The sequence below is a fragment of the Saccopteryx leptura genome, chromosome 4 (assembly GCF_036850995.1).
Source record: "Saccopteryx leptura isolate mSacLep1 chromosome 4, mSacLep1_pri_phased_curated, whole genome shotgun sequence".
Classification (NCBI taxonomy): domain Eukaryota; kingdom Metazoa; phylum Chordata; class Mammalia; order Chiroptera; family Emballonuridae; genus Saccopteryx; species Saccopteryx leptura.
The window spans coordinates 223,063,390-223,083,823 of record NC_089506.1 but is presented as its reverse complement, the minus strand read 5'-3'; the positions used below and the strand labels follow the sequence as shown (position 1 = coordinate 223,083,823).

At 42.1% G+C, this 20,434-nt stretch overlaps 1 protein-coding gene across 1 annotated transcript in view; it reads left to right on the top strand.

Moving 5' to 3' along the window:
- The window catches only part of LOC136404364 (phospholipid-transporting ATPase ABCA3-like), a 152,484-nt gene that overhangs the window by 11,142 nt on the left and 120,908 nt on the right, over positions 1 to 20,434 (top strand). The window contains exons 6-7 of the mRNA XM_066383682.1: positions 17,606 to 17,728; positions 18,479 to 18,584. Coding sequence (XP_066239779.1) covers positions 17,606 to 17,728; positions 18,479 to 18,584 — 229 coding nt within the window. The remainder of the gene's footprint in view (positions 1 to 17,605; positions 17,729 to 18,478; positions 18,585 to 20,434) is intronic.

Below are 20,434 nucleotides of genomic sequence, written 5' to 3'. Positions count from 1 at the left end.
GAAGTGGTGTAACTTTTCAGATATTTTCAGAATTTCAGAGATGAACTTTCTCTGAGAAGCATCAGAAGGGGAAAACCTGAAGACAGGGAGGGAGACAGAGAGTCACTGGAAGAATGTGTAGTCTCTCAACTTGAAGAAATGGGGAGCTTCAAGCACAACTCAACTCCTGACTAAATTAACATAAATTCTTACACTTTAGGTCTATTTACCTTGATATCTACTGCCCTAGATAACGTATCCGGGTTTCAACAAAAATTTACAAAGTACACCAAAAATGAAAAAGAACATATACACGCCCTGGCCAGTTGGGTCAGTGGTGGAGCGTTGGCCAGGTGTGCGGAGGTCCCGGGTTCAATTCCTGGCCAGGGCACACAGGAGAAGTGCCCATCTGCTTCTCCACCCTTCCCCCCCTCCTTCCTCTCTGTCTTTCTCTTCCCTTCTTTCAGCCAAGGCTCCATTGGAGCAAAGTAGGCCCCGGGCACTGAGGACGGCTGCATGGCCTCCGCCTCAGGTGGTAGAATGGCTCCAGTTGCAATGGAGCAACGCCTCAGATGGGCAGAGCATCGCCCCCTGGTGGACATTCCAGGTGGATCCCAGTCGGGTGCATGCGGGAGTCTGCCTCTCTGCCTCCCAGCTTCTAACTTCGGGAAAATACAAAAAAGAAAAGAAAGAGAAGAACACACACACACACACAGTCCAAAGAGGCGAATAAGTCAGCAGAACCAGATTCAGATAAGATACAGATGTTGGAAATATCAGATAAGAAATTGTTTTGCATTTTAAAGAGTTTATTTAGAAATTAATTTAATGGGGTGACATTGATCAGTAAGAGTACATACATTTCAGATAAACATTTCTTTAGCATTTGAACTGTTGATTGTGTTGAGTGCCCATCATCTAAATACAATTCATTTTTTTGTTTGTTTGTTTGTTTTGGAATGTTACATGTGGGATTTTTTTTAAATGAAATATAATAAGGTGACATTAGTCCATAAGTACATATAGGTTTCAGGTGAACATCTCTATAGAATTTGAACTGATGATTGCATTGTGGGCCCATCACCCAAAGTCAAAGCATTTTCTCTCACTGTACATCACTAACCCATTACTCCACTCCCACCTGCCCCCAGCCCCCTGGTAACCACTTCACTTCGATCTATGTCCATGAGTCTCACTTTTATATCCCATCTGTGTGTGAAATCATGTAATCCTTAGCTTTATCTGATTATTTCACTCAATATAATGTCCATCCATGTTGTCATAAATGGCAATATGTCATTATTTCTTATGGCTGAGTAGTAATCCATTGCATATATGTATGATATCTCCTCTATTGAAGGACAGTCCTCTAGTGAAGGACACTGGGTTCTTTCCATGTCTTGGCCACAGTGAATAATGCTGTGATGAACATGGGGCTGCCTGTGTCTTTACGTACCAATGGTTTTGAGTTTTGTGGGTAGATACCCAGTAGAGGGATTGCTGGGTCATATGGTAGTTCTATTCTTCGTTTTTTTGAGGAGTCACCATAGTTTCTTCCACCAGGAGTGAATGAAGGTTCCTTTTTCTCCACAGCCTCTCCAACACTTGTTATGACCTGTCTTGTTGATAACAGCCTTGCTAACAGATGTGAGGTAGTATCTCATTGTAGTTTTGATTTGTACTTTGCAAATAGCTAGTGAAGATGAGCATCTTTTCATGTATCTGTTGGCCACTTGTATGTCCTCTTGGGAGAGGTGTCTGTTCAGGTCCTCTCCCCCTTTTTTAATTGGATTGGTTGCTTGTTTGTTGCGGAGCTTTGTGAGTTCTTTATATGTCGGATATTAACTCCTTTTGGAGCTGTTGTTTGTGAATTTGCCATTCGTTGGTTGCCTTTTTAATTATTGTCAATTTCTTCTGCTGTGCAGAAGCTTTTTAGTTTAATATAGTCCCATTCATTTATTTTTTTGCCTCTATTTCCCTTTCTTTTGGGGTCAAATTCATAAAATGTTCTCTGCAGCCAAGGTCCAAGAGTTTAGTACCTGTGTTTTAGTCTATGTGATTTATTGTTTCAGATATTATATTTAGGTCTTTGATCCATTTTGAGTTAATTTTTGTGCAGGGAAACAGTCTGTGGTCAAGTTTCATTCCTTTGCATGTGGCTTTCCAGTTTTCCCAGCACCATTTATTGAAGAGGCTTTCTTTTCTCCATTGTGTGATTTTGGCTCCTTTGTGGAAGATTGTCCATATGTATATATATATATGGTTTTATTTCTGCACTCTCAATGTGTTCCATTGGTCTATATCTCTATTTCTCTACCAATACCATGCTTTTTTAATTATCATGGCTCTGTAGTATAATTTGAAGTCAGATAGTGAGGTACCTTTGGCTTCACTCTTTTTTTTCTCATGATTGCATCAGCTATTTGGGGTTTTTTATGATTTCATATAAATCTGGTGATTTTAAAAATCTGTTTCTTTTTTTTTTGTGTGTTTTTCTGAAGCTGGAAACGGGGAGAGACAGTCAGACAGACTCCCGCATGTGCCCGACCGGGATCCACCCGGCACGCCCACCAGGGGCGACGCTCTGCCCACTAGGGGGCGATGCTCTGCCCTTCCGGGGGGGGGGGTCACTCTGCCGTGACCAGAGCCACTCTAGCGCCTGGGGCAGAGGCCAAGGAGCCATCCCCAGCGCCCGGGCCATCTTTGCTCCAATGGAGCCTTGGCTGCGGGAGGGGAAGAGAGAGACAGAGGAAGGGGGGGGGGTGGAGAAGCAGATGGGTGCTTCTCCTATGTGCCCTGGCCGGGAATCGAACCGGGGTCCCCCACACACCAGGCCGACACTCTACCGCTGAGCCAACCGGGCAGGGCCAAAAATCTGTTTCTTTACAAAATGAAATTGGGATTTTAATGGGGATTTTATTAAATTTGTATATAGTTTTGGTTAATATGGCAACTTTAACTATATTGATTCTTTCTATCCATGAACATGAAATATTTTTTAATTTCAGTTTGTCTCAATTTCTTCAAATAAAGATTTACAGTCTTTGGTGTGAAAGCCCTTCGTATCATTTGTTAAGATCAGCCCTAGGTGTTTTATGTCTTTTTTGTTCTTGCAATTGTAAAAATAAAAATGTTTTGAGTTCATTTTCTGAAGTTTCATTGTTGGCATATAGGAAAGCGGTGGACTATTGTGTATTGTTTTTATATCCTGTGACTTTACTTTCTTTGTTTATTGTTTCTAATAGTTTTCACTTGAGTGCTTGAAGTTTTCTATATACAGGATCATGTCATCTGCAGACAGTGATACCTGGACTTCTTTTTCCCCAGCATGGATGCCTTTTATTTCTTTCTCTCTCCTTATTGCACTAGGTAAAACTTCTAGTACTATGTTGAAAAAGAATGAAGAAAGTGGGCAGCCTTTTGATTTTAGAGGAAAAGCCTTCATTTGTTCACCATTCAGTATAATATTGGCTAAGGGCTTATCATATTTGGCTTTTAATATTGAATTGAGTTACTTTCCTAGTATACCCATTTTATAGGTTTTTAAACATAAATGGATGTTGTATCTTATCAAACATTTTTCTGCATCTATTGACACAATCATATTACTTTTTGTCCTTTGATTTGTTGATGTGGTATATTACATTGATTAATTTACATATTTTGAACAATCATCATGCTCCTGAAATGAATCCCACTTGATCATGATGTATTTTTTTTAATGTATTGTTGTATTCGATTTGTTAGTATTTTGTTTAGGACTTCAGCATCTGTATTCATTAGGATATTGGTCTGTAGTTTCTCTTTTGTGTTGCCCTTGCCACATTTTGATATCAGGGTTATGTTGGCCTCATAAAATGTGTTAGAGAGTATGGCTTCTTCTTCAATTTTTTGGAATACTTAATACCTCACCACTTCCCCACCCCCATCTCTTCACTCCTCCATTTAGGAGAAGACCGAGTCACTCCAGGGTTTTTTCATTTCTGGAGCCCTGGCCGTCTGGTTTCTCTCCTCTCCAGAGCTCCACTGAGAGTGTGTCTTATCTTCCACCCCTCTTCTCAACCCTTCTCACCTTTAGTCCATTTGATACACTAATCTTTTCAGGTGAGACTTCAGGCCCAGCTGGGGTTTGTTTTTTTTGCTACATTATAGGTGCTCAATTTGTTGAAATTTCAAGGGGAGAGATCAAGGTGAGCTCAAGGTTAGATCAGGGTTATCTCTTACGTTGCCATTGCTCTAATGTCATCTTCCAGATGAGAAATTTAAAATGACTGTGATTAGTAGTGATTTAAAGACCCTAAAGGAAAATCTATATATGTCCAGGATCCTCAAAGCCACCCTTATTTTCTAAAGTTCAGTTGGATCCATGGGACTCAGCACGTAGTTATACTCACTGCTGGAATGTATTGTAGTGATATAGTAAACATTCATGGTTGTATCATAAGAAATGACACAGCAAAGTCTGGAAGAATTGACCTGCAGGCTTCCTCAAATAGCCCCACAAGAGGTCACACAGACCACACACACTCTTGCCTCAGCAATGAAAATCCAGCAAAGTGTTTGTGATGTTCTTGTCCATGGAAGTCCATTAGAGACGTAGTACCCAAAGTTTTTAATGGGGATCTGGTCCGGTAGGCACCCTTTACCTAGCAAGTACCAAAATTCCAAACTGCTAACATGTAGGTATCTAGCATAAACCATTAGGCACAGTCACTATCATTTAGGGAAAGTTTCATTCAGTGTAGGGTACAGTTTACCAGCCAAATGTCTACCTTGCAACCATGACCTTCTGATAGTCTCAAACCTTCTTAGTTAGCTTTTTTTTTTTCACAGTAAATAACATGCAATATCAGAAAGGTAATGCTATCAGAGAGAGAAGAACCATAAAAAGAAGTTACAGGAAATTGCTAGAAATTAAAAAACATGCTATCAAAAATGAGGAATGCTTTGTACAGACTTAGTAGACTTGACCGTGGTGAAGAACAAATCAGAGAATTGAGTACAAGACAGTTGAATTTACAGAAACTGAGCCTGACCAGTGGTGATGTCACAGTGGATAGAGCATCAATGTGGGTGCCGAGGACCCAGGTTCAAAACCCCAAGGTCACCACCTTGAGTATGGGCTCATCTGGCTTGAGCACAGGCTCACCAGCTTGAGTGTGGGGCAGCTGGCTTGAGCGTGGGAAAAAAGACATGGTCCCATGGTCACTGGCTTGAGCAAGGGGTCATTGGCTTGGCCTGAGACCCACCCCCGCCAAGGCACATGTGAGAAGGAATCAAGGAACAACTCAAGTGCCACAACTATGAGTTGATGCTTCTCATCTCCTTTCTTTTTTTTTTTTTTTTTATATAATTTTATTTTTTTAATGGGGTGACATCAATAAATCAGGATACATATATTCAAAGATAACAAGTCCAGGTTATCTTGTCGTTCAATTATGTTGCATACCCACCACCCAAAGTCAGATTGTCCTCTGTCACCTTCTATCTTGTTTTCTTTGTGCCCCTCCCCACCCCCTATCCCTCTCCCATTCCCACCTCCCCCCCGTAACCACCACACTCTTATAAATGTCTCTTAGTTTCACTATTATGTCCCACCTATGTATGGAATAATACAGTTCCTGTTTTTTTCTGATTTACTTACTTCGCTTCGTATCATGTTATCAAGATCCCACCATTTTGCTGTAAATGTTCCGATGTCATCATTTCTTATGGCTGAGTAGTATTCCATAGTGTATATGTGCCACATCTTCTTTATCCAGTCATCTATTGATGGGCTTTTTGGTTGTTTCCATGTCCTGGCCACTGTGAACAATGCTGCAATAAACATGGGGCTGCATGTGTCTTTACGTATCAATGTTTCTGAGTTTTTGGGATATATACCCAGTAGAGGGATTGCTGGGTCATAAGGTAGTTCTATTTTCAGTTTTTTGAGGAACCACCATACTTTCTTCCATAATGGTTGTACTACTTTACATTCCCACCAACAGTGTATGAGGGTTCCTTTTTCTCCACAGCCTCTCCAACATTTGCTGTTACCTGACTTGCTAATAACAGCTAATCGAACAGGTGTGAGGTGGTATCTCATTGCCGTTTTGATTTGCATTTCTCTAATAGCTAAAGAAGATGAGCATCTTTTCATATATCTGTTGGCCATTTGTATTTCTTCCTGGGAGAAGTGTCTATTCATATCCTCTTCCCATTTTTTTATTGGATTGTTTGTTTGTTTGTTGTTGAGTTTTATGAGTTCTTTGTAAATTTTGGATATTAGGCCCTTATCTGAGCTGTCGTTTGAAAAAATCATTTCCCATTTAGTTGGCTTTCTGTTTATTTTGTTATCAGTTTCTCTTGCTGAGCAAAAACTTCTTAGTCTGATGTAGTCCCATTCATTAATTTTTGCCTTCACTTCTCTTGCCATTGGAGTCAAATTCATAAAATGCTCTTTAAAACCCAGGTCCCTGAGTTGAGTACCTATGTCTTCTTCTATGTACTTAATTGTTTCAGGTCTTATGTTTAGATCTTTGATCCATTTTGAGTTAATTTTTGTACAGGGGGAGAGACTGTAGTCCAGTTTCATTCTTTTGCATGTGGCTTTCCAGTTTTCCCAGCACCATTTATTGAAGAGGCTTTCTTTTCTCCATTGTGTGTTGTTGGCCCCTTTATTAAAAATTATTTGACTATATATATGTGGTTTTATTTCTGGACTTTCTATTCTGTTCCATTGGTCTGAGTGTCTATTTTTCTGCCAATACCATGCTGTTTTGATTGTCGTGGCCCTATAATAGAGTTTGAAGTCAGGTATTGAAATGCCCCCAGCTTCATTCTTTTTCTTTAGGATTGCTTTGGCTATTCGGGGTTTTTTATAGTTCCATATGAATCTGATGATTTTTTGCTCTATTTCTTTAAAAAATGTCATTGGAAGTTTGATGGGAATTGCATTAAATTTGTATATTGCTTTGGGTAATATAGCCATCTTGATTATATTTATTCTTCCTAGCCAAGAACAAGGTATATTCTTCCATCTCATTATATCTTTTTCGATTTCCCTTAACAATGGTTTATAGTTTTCATTATATAAGTCCTTTACATTCTTTGTTATGTTTATTCCTAAGTATTTTATTTTTTTTGTTGCAATCGTGAAGGGGATTATTCTTTTGAGTTCCTTCTCAGTTGTTTCATTGTTGGCATATAGAAAGGCTATTGACTTCTGTATGTTAATTTTGTATCCTGCGACCTTACTGTATTGGCTTATTGTTTCTAAGTAGTCTTTTTGTGGATTCTTTGGGGTTTTCGATGTATAGGATCATATCATCTGCAAAAAGTGATACCTTTACTTCTTCTTTTCCGATATGGATGCCTTTTATTTCTTTGTCTTGTCTGATTGCTCTGGCTAGAACCTCTAGTACCACATTAAATAAGAGTGGAGAGAGTGGACAACCCTGTCTTGTTCCTGATTTAAGGGGGAAAGCCTTCAGTTTAGTGCCATTTAATATGATGTTAGCTGATGGTTTATCATATATGGCCTTTATCATGTTGAGATATTTTCCTTCTATACCCATTTTGTTGAGAGTCTTAAACATAAAATTGTGTTGTATTTTATCGAAAGCCTTTTCTGCGTCTATTGATAAGATCATGTGGTTTTTGTTCTTTGTTTTGTTGATATGGTGTATTACATTAACCGTTTTACGTATGTTGAACCATCCTTGAGATTCTGGGATGAATCCCACTTGATCATGATGTATTATTTTTTTAATATGTTGTTGTATTCGATTTGCTAGTATTTTGTTTAGTATTTTAGCATCTGTATTCATTAGAGATATTGGTCTGTAGTTTTCTTTTTTTGTGCCATCCTTGCCTGGTTTTGGTATGAGGGTTATGTTGGCTTCGTAAAATGTGTTTGGAAGTATTGCTTCTTCTTCAATTTTTTGGAAGACTTTGAGTAGAATAGGAACCAAGTCTTCTTTGAATGTTTGATAAAATTCGCTGGTATAGCCGTCAGGGCCTGGACTTTTATTTTTGGGGAGGTTTTTAATGGTTTTTTCTATTTATTCTCTACTGATAGGTCTGTTTAGGCTTTCTGCTTCTTCTTGACTCAGTCTAGGAAGGTTGTATTTTTCTAGGAATTTATCCATTTCTTCTAGGTTGTTGAATTTAGTGGCATAAAGTTTTTCATAGTATTCTACAATAATTCTTTGTATATCTACGGTGTCCGTGGTGATTTCTCCTCTTTCATTTTGGATTTTGTTTATATGAGTTCTTTCTCTTTTTTCCTTGGTAAGTCTTGCCAAGGGTTTGTCAATTTTGTTGATCTTTTCAAAGAACCAGCTCCTTGTTCTATTAATTTTTTCTATAGTTTTTCTGTTCTCTAATTCATTTATTTCTGCTCTGATTTTTATTATCTCCTTTCTTCGGCTGGTTTTGGGTTGTCTTTGTTCTTCTTTTTCTAGTTCCTTAAGGTGGGAAGTTAAGTGGTTCACTTGGGCTCTCTCTTGTTTGTTCATATATGCCTGAAGTGATATGAACTTCCCTCTTATTACTGCTTTTGCTGCATCCCATAGATTCTGATATGTCGTATTGTCATTTTCATTAGTCTGTATATATCTTTTGATCTCTGCACTTATTTCTTCTTTGACCCATTCATTTTTTAAAAGTATGTTGTTTAGTTTCCACATTTTTGTGGGATTTTTTTCCTCTTTTTTGCAGTTGAATTCTAGTTTCAAGGCTTTATGATCAGAAAATATGCTTGGTACAACTTCAATTTTTCTGAATTTGCTGATGTTGTTTTTGTGGCCCAACATATGGTCAATTCTTGAGAATGATCCATGTACACTGCAGAAAAATGTATACTCAGTCACTTTGGGATGAAATGTCCTGTAGATGTCTATCATATCCAGGTGCTCTAGTGTTTTGTTTAAGGCCACTATGTCTTTGTTGATTCTCTGTTTGGATGACCGATCTAGAGCCGTCAGCGGTGTATTGAGGTCTCCAAGTATGATTGTATTTTTGTCAGTTTTTGTTTTAAGATCAATAAGTAGCTGTCTTATATATTTTGGTGCTCCTTGGTTTGGTGCATATATATTAAGAATTGTTATGTCTTCTTGATTCAGTGTCCCCTTAGCCATTATGAAATGGCCATTTTTGTCTCTGAGTACTTTTCCTGTCTTGTAGTCAGCATTATCTGATATGAGTATTGCTACACCTGCTTTTTTTTGGATGTTATTTGCTTGGAGTATTGTTTTCCAGCCTTTCACTTTGAATTTGTTTTTATCCTTGTTACTTAGATGAGTTTCCTGTAGGCAGCATACAGTTGGATTTTCTTTTTTAATCCATTCTGCTACTCTGTGCCTTTTTATTGGTGAGTTTAATCCGTTTACATTTAGTGTAATTATTGATACTTGTGAGTTCCCTATTGCCATTTTATATCTTGCTTTCTGTTAGTTTTGTGTCTTGTTTGATCCTTCTCTTTTGTTTTTCTATCTTTTGTTTTTATTTGGTTGTATTCCATACATCTTTCCACTGTTGCTATCTTTTTTATCTCATGTGCTTCTGTGGTGGTTTTTTCAATGGTGGTTACCTTTGAATAATGAAAAGGGTCCCTACCCTGTTCATTGTAGCGTACTATTTTGTGAGTACTTTTGCACTCCATCGTCCTTTGCTACTGTTAATCTCCATCTTCTCCCCCTCTTTCTTTTTGTTGTTGTCACAGTTTAAATTTGGTTTTATTGTGTTCTTCTTGGAGCTTTTACTTGTGGCTCTGTTTTTTTTTTTGTTCTTTGTATCTGATTGGAGAACCCCCTTTAGTAATTCCTGGAGTGGGGGTTTTCTGATGATAAATTCCCTCATCTTTTCTGTATCTGTGAATGTTTTTATTTCTCCTTCATATTTGAAGGATAGCTTTGATGGGTATAGTATTCGTGGCTGAAAGTTCCTCTCTTTCAGGACTTTAAATATTGGGGTCCACTCTCTTCTAGCTTGTAGAGTTTCTGCTGAGAAATCTGATGATAATCTAATGGGCCGTCCTTTATATGTTGTATTCTTCTTTTCCCTGGCTGCCTTGAGAATTTTTTCTTTGCAGTTGGTTTGTGTCAATTTCATTATGATATGCCTTGGAGTAGGTTTGTTGGGGTTAAGAAAACTTGGAGTTCTGTTTGCTTCTTGAACTTGAGGCTTTAGTTCTTTCCACAGGCCTGGGAAGTTCTCATCTATTATTTGTTTGAGTATGTTCTCCATTCCATTTTCTCTCTCTTCTCCCTCTGATATACCTATTATTCTTATGTTATTCTTTTTGATGGAGTCAGATAATTCCTGTAGGGCTATCTCATTTTTTTTAATTTTTGAGTCTCTTTCTTCTTCTCTCTGTTGTGCCTCAAGTTGCTTGTCTTCTATTTCACTAATCCTCTCTTCTATCTGACCTGTTCTATTAGCTAAGCTTGTTACTTCGTTTTTCAGCTCGTGAATTGAGTTTTTCATCTCTGTTTGATTTGTTTTTATAGTTTCAATTTCCTTGGACATATATTCTTTGTGTTCATTGAGTTGTTTTCTGAGCTCCCTAAATTGCCTTTCTGTGTTTTCTTGTATATCTTGGAGGATTTTTAGGATTTCTATCTTGAATTCTCTGTCATTTAGCTCCAAGGTTTCCAATATATTAAATTTTTTCTCCATAGATTTTTCCTCATCTAGCTGTGTTACCTCTCTTTCTTTTGTATCCATGATATTCGATTTTCTCTTCCTTAATGGCATCTGAGGGTGGTTTTGTTGATAGTATTAATGAGATTTAATAAAGAATAAAAAGTTTAAAAAAATAATAAAAAAAAAATTGAAAAGAGTTGTTTTTTTAAAAAAAATTAATAATGAAATAAAGAAAAATAAAATAAAATAAAAATTTAAAAAAAATAAAAAAATAAAAAAATAAAAAAAAAGGAAATTATTCCCCCCCTCCTTTTTTCCTCTCCAATCCTCTCCCCTCTTTCTTGATAAAATCTTGTGGTGGACTGTGAATTATAACAAACAAAGCCTGTGATGGAGGGCCTGAATTGGGGAAAAGTAATAAAGGGGCCAAAAAAAAAAAAAAAAAAAAAAAGAAAGAAAAAAGAAAAAAAAAAAGAGCGTATGGACCCGCAAATAAGGAAAAAATTTGGGTCAAGAATAAAATTATTTGCTTTTAGGTGTTGGTTGTCTAAGAGTTATGATGAGAGGATTAAGAGGAAAACGGAAAAATGGGGGGACAAATTAAAAAATTACTATTGTATTTAGTGGAACAAGAACTAGATAATATGGAGAGCCAGGGATGGGAGCACTGCTAGTGAGTTAAAAAGGTGAAGTAAAAACCCCCCAAAATGCCACAAACATAAGTTTGAGTCCCAGATAAGATAATTTGTTTGTTATTGAGGTTTGAATGAGAGGAGATGTAAAGGAGAAAGGAAGAAACTAATATAGAGGGAGAAAAGAAAGAGAGAGAGAGAAAAAAAAAGAGGGAACCACTAAAAGAAGAAAAAAGAAAGGAGAGAGAGAGAGAGTTAAGGGTTTTGGAGTGCAACCCTCATAGAGAGAAAGGAAGAGAAGAGAAAAGATAATGGGAGATGTAACACTTATGGGTAGTGTAGTTCAAGGAGAGGAGAGAGTAAGACCGGTAGAGATTTAATCTGCCAAATTGGAGGAGGAAAAAAAAAGTATCAAGAATGAAGATAAGAGAAACAAACGAACAAATATAATAAAATGGGATAGGTTATAAAGTCTGCAGATTATTCTTGATTTTGAGAGGTTATCTTCTTGCTTTTTCTTTTCTCTCCCTCTTCCTGGTCGGTGACTCTGTACCCCGGGTTTTGCCCCTTTGCCACGCACAGGTGGAGGTTTGCAGTTGATAAGTCTCTATGGCAATGTCATGTATTGTGCTTTAGTCTCGTTGGCAGTCGAGGCTATTAGCATTTATAGGCTCCGACAGTGAGAGAGTCCGTGTTCCTGGAGCCTTTCTCCTAGTCTTTCCTTCCTCAATTAGTAGCCTGATAATCCAGCTATGGGGTTGCTGCTGCCTCTGCCTGGATAGTAAGAGGCTCAAAGAGCTGGCAACTCCCCACTCTATTTCCACTCAGCACAGGGCTCTGGGTAAGGCTCAGTCAGTCAGAGCTGCTAGCATAATCAGGCGGGCTTTCCGGCCATTCAAAGACCTCTGGCTCTGCCACTCTGTCAGGTAACACAAGCGGGCGCCCACTTCTGGGGCGCTTGGAGGAAACTCTCACTCACTGGCTGCGCACGCAGACCAGGATATCCGGCCAGCAGTCTCACGCTCTGAGTGAAACCCCCAACCGCAGGGAAAAGTTGCAGCATTGGAATTGAGTCTCGCTCTGTCCCCGTGCGCGGCTTTTGCAAGGCGCTGGGGCGGCCCGAGATTCCGCTTTGGCCCACACAAAGGCCCCTGACTCTGCCCCTCTGTGCGATAACACGGGCGCGCACTGCCGAGGCACTCGGAGGAATCGCTCACTCCTTATCTGCGCGCGCAAACCAGGATATGAGGCCGGCCGCGTTTCCCTCTAAGTGAAACACCCTCCAGTACGGAAAATCTCCACTGTTGGAATTAGTTCTCACTCCCTCCCGTGCGTGGCTTTCCCAGGGCGCTGGGGCTGCCCAGAGACTCTGCCCTCGGCCCACAGAAAGGCCTCTGACCCTGCCTCTCCATGGGGCAACACGGGCACCCACTTCCGGGGCTTAGGAAGAAATCTCTCGCCCACTAACTGCGCACCAACCAGGAGATCGGGTAAAATGTCCGCGCCGCTTGTCTTTGTTTGGGTTTGGCGCGAGTGTTAGCTTGTATTGCCCGGGTTGCCACAGGATCAGATTTTCCTCGGCTTGGATCTCCGTGCCACAGCCTGGTTCGGCCGTTTGTGTCGCGGCCTGGATGTATTCACCCCCTTTGCCCGCCTCAGTTTCTATATTCACAGTTACCAGAGAAAGCCGCCCTGTTTAGGTTAGTGAGGAAGGCGGAGCATTTCTTACTCCCTATTTCCTTCGGGGTTTGGTTATATATTTAGCCAATTTTTCACTCAATCATACCTTTGGGTGTATTGCGAAGCATCTGGAAGCTCCAAGTATAGGTTTTTCTGTTTCTGGTTGAAGATCTTGTTGAGTTTTGGGGGAGATTTATCGGTATCGCTTCCTACCCCGCCATTACTCTGACGTCATCTCCCTCATCTCCTTTCATATACGTCTCTTTCTCACACAAAAAAAGAAAGAAATTACACAAACTGAAATGCAAAGAAAAAACAAAATATAAAAATCCAGAAAAAGCATTCAAAAGGTATAGGACAATATCAAATGGTATAACATTTATATAATTGGAATTCCAAAAAAGGAGATGAGAAAATAGAGCTGAAGAAGTAATGGCAGAGAATTTTTCCAAAATTAATGATAGATATCAAACCACAGATTGAAGAAACTCAGAGAATGCAAAGTAGGATAAATACATCACACACACACATGCACACATACACACCTACACATTTAAACTACTGTAAACCAAACACAAAGAGAACATCTTGAAAGCAGCAGAGAGGTAGAAAAGGCCACATTGCCCGCCAGGAGCAAGCCTGAGAAGTACAACTGACTTCTAACTTACGATGGATTTTTTTTTTTTTTTTAGAAAATTAAATTTTATAGGATGACATTGGTAAATAAGAATACATGGATTTCAGGCAAATATCTCTATAGTATTTGAACTGTTAATTGCCTTATGTGCCCATCACCCAAAGTCAGATCATTTTCTGTCACCATATATTTGTCCCTCTTTACTCCCCTCCCCCCTCCCCCTGCAATCCTCTCTCCCTGGTAACCACTGCACTTTTATCTACGTCCAGTGTTATATTATATCCCACCTAGGTGTGAAATCATACTGTCCTCAGCTTTTTCTGATTTACTTATTTCACTCAGTAGACTGATATTTACAATGGAATACTGCTTAGCCAATTACAGCAAAATGGGTGGAGCTTGAGGACAATTGGATTTTTTAAAACATAGATACATTTCCCTAATATTTCTTGGAGGTAGTCTATAACATAAAACAGGTCTTAATGCCTCAAAGTTTAATTTGACATGCTTTCCATTTTTGTCTAGTATGAGGTATAGTATTGAAAAAAAAATCTCTGAACTCAGGAGAAATATATTTTAATGCCAATACTGTCCTTATTAACTACATAATTTTGATCAACACATTTCACTTTCTTTTACATTTATTTATTTTTAATTTATTGTGATGATATCGTTCACCAAACCATACAGGTGTCAAGTGTACAACTCAGTAGAACACCATCTGCACAGGGCATCGTACATTCTCCGCCTCAAGCTACATCTTTGTCCATCCCCATCTCTGCCCCTGTGCCTCCTCCTCCACCTTCACCCCCTTCCCTCTGTCCATCCCCATCTCTGCCCCTGTGCCTCCTCCTCCACCTTCACCCCCTCTGTCCATCCCCATCTCTGCCCCTGTGCCTCCTCCTCCACCTTCACCCCCTTCCCTCTGTCCATCCCCATCTCTGCCCCTGTGCCTCCTCCTCCACATTCACCCCCTTCCCTCTGTCCATCCCCATCTCTGCCCCTGTGCCTCCTCCTCCACCTTCACCCCCTCTGTCCATCCCCATCTCTGCCCTGTGCCTCCTCCTCCACCTTCACCCTCTTCCCTCTGTCCATCCCCATCTCTGCCCCTGTGCCTCCTCCTCCACCTTCACCCCCTCTGTCCATCCCCATCTCTGCCCCTGTGCCTCCTCCTCCACCTTCACCCCCTCTGTCCATCCCCATCTCTGCCCTGTGCCTCCTCCTCCGCCTTCACCCCCTCTGTCCATCCCCATCTCTGCCCCTGTGCCTCCTCCTCCACCTTCACCCCCTCTGTCCATCCCCATCTCTGCCCCTGTGCCTCCTCCTCCACCTTCACCCCCTCTGTCCATCCCCATCTCTGCCCTGTGCCTCCTCCTCCGCCTTCACCCCCTCTGTCCATCCCCATCTCTGCCCCTGTGCCTCCTCCTCCACCTTCACCCCCTCTGTCCATCCCCATCTCTGCCCCTGTGCCTCCTCCTCCACCTTCACCCCCTCTGTCCATCCCCATCTCTGCCCCTGTGCCTCCTCCTCCACCTTCACCCCCTCTGTCCATCCCCATCTCTGCCCCTGTGCCTCCTCCTCCACCTTCACCCCCTCTGTCCATCCCCATCTCTGCCCCTGTGCCTCCTCCTCCACCTTCACCCCCTCTGTCCATCCCCATCTCTGCCCCTGTGCCTCCTCCTCCACCTTCACCCCCTCTGTCCATCCCCATCTCTGCCCTGTGCCTCCTCCTCCGCCTTCACCCCCTCTGTCCATCCCCATCTCTGCCCCTGTGCCTCCTCCTCCACCTTCACCCCCTCTGTCCATCCCCATCTCTGCCCCTGTGCCTCCTCCTCCACCTTCACCCCCTCTGTCCATCCCCATCTCTGCCCTGTGCCTCCTCCTCCACCTTCACCCCCTCTGTCCATCCCCATCTCTGCCCTGTGCCTCCTCCTCCACCTTCACCCCCTTCCCTCTGTCCATCCCCATCTCTGCCCCTGTGCCTCCTCCTCCACATTCACCCCCTTCCCTCTGTCCATCCCCATCTCTGCCCCTGTGCCTCCTCCTCCACCTTCACCCCCTCTGTCCATCCCCATCTCTGCCCTGTGCCTCCTCCTCCGCCTTCACCCCCTCTGTCCATCCCCATCTCTGCCCCTGTGCCTCCTCCTCCACCTTCACCCCCTCTGTCCATCCCCATCTCTGCCCCTGTGCCTCCTCCTCCGCCTTCACCCCCTCTGTCCATCCCCATCTCTGCCCCTGTGCCTCCTCCTCCACCTTCACCCCCTTCCCTCTGTCCATCCCCATCTCTGCCCCTGTGCCTCCTCCTCCACCTTCACCCCCTCTGTCCATCCCTATCTCTGCCCCTGTGCCTCCTCCTCCACATTCACCCCTTTCCCTCTGTCCATCCCCATCTCGGCCCTGTGCCTCCTCCTCCACCTTCACCCCCTCTGTCCATCCCCATCTCTGCCCCTGTGCCTCCTCCTCCACCTTCACCCCCTTCCCTCTGTCCATCCCCATCTCTGCCCCTGTGCCTCCTCCTCCACCTTCACCCCCTCTGTCCATCCCCATCTCTGCCCTGTGCCTCCTCCTCCACCTTCACCCCCTTTCCTCTGTCCATCCCCATCTCTGCCCCTGTGCCTCCTCCTCCACCTTCACCCCCTCTGTCCATCCCCATCTCTGCCCCTGTGCCTCCTCCTCCACCTTCACCCCCTCTGTCCATCCCTATCTCTGCCCCTGTGCCTCCTCCTCCACATTCACCCCTTTCCCTCTGTCCATCCCCATCTCGGCCCTGTGCCTCCTCCTCCACCTTCACCCCCTCTGTCCATCCCCATCTCTGCCCCTGTGCCTCCTCCTCCACCTTCACCCCCTTCCCTCTGTCCATCCCCATCTCTGCCCTGTGCCTCCTCCTCCACCTTCACCCCCTCTGTCCATCCCCATCTCTGCCCTGTGCCTCCTCCTCCACCTTCACCCTCTTCCCTCTGTCCATCCCCATCTCTGCCCCTGTGCCTCCTCCTCCACCTTCACCCCCTTCCCTCTGTCCATCCCCATCTCTGCCCTGTGCCTCCTCCTCCACCTTCACCCCCTCTGTCCATCCCCATCTCTGCCCTGTGCCTCCTCCTCCACCTTCACCCTCTTCCCTCTGTCCATCCCCATCTCTGCCCCTGTGCCTCCTCCTCCACCTTCACCCCCTCTGTCCATCCCCATCTCTGCCCTGTGCCTCCTCCTCCACCTTCACCCCCTTCCCTCTGTCCATCCCCATCTCTGCCCTGTGCCTCCTCCTCCACCTTCACCCCCTCTGTCCATCCCCATCTCTGCCCCGGTGCCTCCTCCTCCACATTCACCCCCTTCCCTCTGTCCATCCCCATCTCTGCCCCTGTGCCTCCTCCTCCACCTTCACCCCCTCTGTCCTTCCCCATCTCTGCCCTGTGCCTCCTCCTCCACATTCACCCCCTTCCCTCTGTCCATCCCCATCTCTGCCCCTGTGCCTCCTCCTCCACCTTCACCCCCTCTGTCCATCCCCATCTCTGCCCTGTGCCTCCTCCTCCACATTCACCCCCTTCCCTCTGTCCATCCCCATCTCTGCCCTGTGCCTCCTCCTCCACCTTCACCCCGTTCCCTCTGTCCATCGCCATCTCTGCCCCTGTGCCTCCTCCACCACCTTCACCCCCTTCCCTCTGTCCATCCCCATCTCTGCCCCTGTGCCTCCTCCTCCACCTTCACCCCCTCTGTCCATCCCCATCTCTGCCCCTGTGCCTCCTCCTCCACCTTCACCCCCTCTGTCCATCCCCATCTCTGCCCCTGTGCCTCCTCCTCCACCTTCACCCCCTCTGTCCATCCCCATCTCTGCCCCTGTGCCTCCTCCTCCACCTTCACCCCCCCTTCCCTCTGGCTCTCGCCACCCCGTTGTCTGTATCTGTGAACATACTTGACTTTTTGAGCATTGATTTATTTTCATTTACAAAATAAAAAACAGTATTGCCTTTTTATATAGGTTTCTATGAGAATTGAATTTTGTAAATGTATGTCAAAACATTGTGATATCTGATTTGTGTTGACTTTTGTACTACAGGAGTACCAGCTCATAATTGGGCTTAGAAACTGGATGATCTGGACTTCCTATTTCTTCACAGTCTTATTTTTTTATATTATCATTATCACTTTGATATGTGGGATACTCCTTGTCAAGGCAAGTGTCTAATTCTGTGCTATCCAATATAAATTTAATAAATCATATTAAAGTTTTAGTAGCCACTATAAAATTTAAAGAGTAAAAAGAACTGGTGAAACTATTTTAATAATATACTTAATTTAACCAAATACATATAAAATATTTCAATGCACAACCAATTTTAAAATTAAGATATTTTACATTCTTTTTGTGCAAAGTCTTCAAACTACAGTGTGTGTTTTATTTTTACAACACATTAATTTATACGCAATATTTTTATTAGAAATACTTAGTATTTGATACTTTTTAAATTGAAATAGAAATAATTATAATAAAAATTCAGTTCCTCAGTCACATTAACTACTTTTTCGGTGCCCAGTAGTTACATGTGGTTCATATTCACTCTATTAGGGATTTTAGTTCTTCCTGAGTGCAGTCTGCTGCTGCTGCCTTTTCAGAGGGACACAGTGATTTCTGTCGAGTGTGTACCGATTGTCTCAGGTTGCCGTGAAGATGAACGATGGCTTATATTGTCTCCACTGTGGAAACTCATAGGCTGCTGAATCTCTGAGAAAAAAGAACAAAAACATAAATCCTCCTATAATTAATAAGCTATTTAGTTCCCTTTCAGCTCATTGAGCTTCTGTCAGTGAGCAGTGTGATGCTTCCTTGGGGCCGTCACTTCCCCCCTTCCCCTGTGTCTGTGTGACGTGAGCTGCAGTGTGCCGTGTGCCTCACACCTGTTCTGTTTCCCTGCAGGTGTCCAGCCATGAGCCGCTCCTGCGCTTCAGTGACTCCAGTCTCATCTTTGTCTTTCTTATTTGTTACGCCATTGCGTCCATATTGTATGGCTTTATGATTAGCACATTCTTCAGTAAAGGTGAGTCAGACTTTCTCCTGTGCACGCTTCTTTTTTAATTGACCAAAATAGGGTCATATTTGGGTGCTCCTTTGAGCTACTTCTTATATAGTCTTGGTTCAGATTCGGTCATAGAAGATTACACATGAGATGATTTAACAGGCGATAAAGAGAGCATTGGAAAAAATATGTCCCAATGTGTATATTTAAAAGGATATAAGAACTCTAACAAAAATGAAAACTATAAAAAATAAAAGAATATAAAATAAAATTGTGAGCAATGAGAACTTAGCATGAATAAACAGTGCTTCCTAGAGAAGTTGTTTTCAGATCACTTCTCAGGGATGGAGATATTTACTTGTTCACCCACTAGTTTGTTCGGTGTGTCCTTTGTGTGCTTTACTATGTGGCAAGGCTCTGTAGACAGGGAAGCGGACTCTCTGTGTGCGTTCACACAAGAAAAACATGTGAGACTAAATAACCCCAGATTGGTCTATTAAAGGTTTTGTATATAATTCTCTATTAGAAATTTTTTAATCACATTCCAAAAGATCAAGGAATATCTTCTTTTAGACCAGTGGTTCTCAACCTTTCTAATGCTGTGACCCCGCAATACAGTTCCTCATGTTGCAGTGACCCCAAACCAAAAAATAATTTTGGTGGCTACTTCATAACTGTAATTTTGCTACAGTTATGATTCGGAATGTAAATACCTGATATGCATTATGTATTTTCCGACGGCTTTAGGCGACCCCACCGGGGTCGTGACCCACAGGTTGAGAACCACTGTTCTAAGGCTAGGGAACCAAAGAAAATAAACAAATGGGACTACATCATACTAAAAAGTTTTTCCAAAGCAAATACAATTTTCGACAAAATGAAAAGACGGCTGACTGAGAGAACATATTCATTAATGATACATCTGATGAGTTACTAACCAAAATTTACAAATAACTTACACAACTCAACACTAAATAAAAACCAAACAATTCAATTAAAGATTGGACAGAGTACCTCATTACACACTTTTCTAAAGAGGATATACATGTGGCCAATAGACATAAAAAGATGTTTAATTTCACTAATCATCAGAGAAATGCAATTTAAAACTGCAGTGAGATACCTCACACTTGTCAGGCTGGCAAACATCAATGTGTCCACATAAAACAAGTGTTGACAGGTATGTGGACAAAAGACAACACTCATGCACTGCTGTTGGGGGTGCAGAGTGGTACAGCCCCTGTGAAGAACCATCTGGAGTTTCCTCAAAAAAATTAGAAGTGGAACTGCCTTATGACTTAGCAATTCCAAAGAATATAATTATTTGGGTCTTCTCTCCATTTTTTCTTGATGAGTCTGGCTGAAGTTTCATCAATCTTGTTTCTCTTTACAAAAAAAACAACTCTTGGTTTTATTCACAGAGACTTTTAGTCTCTGTGTCACTTATGCTCTAAACTTTAATATTTTTCTCCCTTTTACTCTGGGCTGTTGTTCTTTTATTAGTCCTTTTGGGTGTACGGTTAGATTGTTTACTTGCTATTTTTCTTGCTTCTTGAGGTAGGCCTGTAATGCTATGAACTTCCCTCTCAAGACTGCTTTCATTGTGTCTCATAGGTTTGTGGTTGTTGAGTGTTCATATTCATTTGTTTCCAAGTAATTTTTTCTTTCTTTCTTGATTTCACAACCCCTTTCTTGTTTAATAACAAGCTATTAACCTCCATGTGTTTGAATATTTTTCAGTTTTTTTATTGTAGTTGACTTCTAGTTTTATACCATTGTGAAAAAGAAGCTTGAAGTGATTTAAATAAGTTTGAATTTGTTAAAACAAAGAAATATGACCCAAATAAATAAAATCAAATTAAAGAATAGTA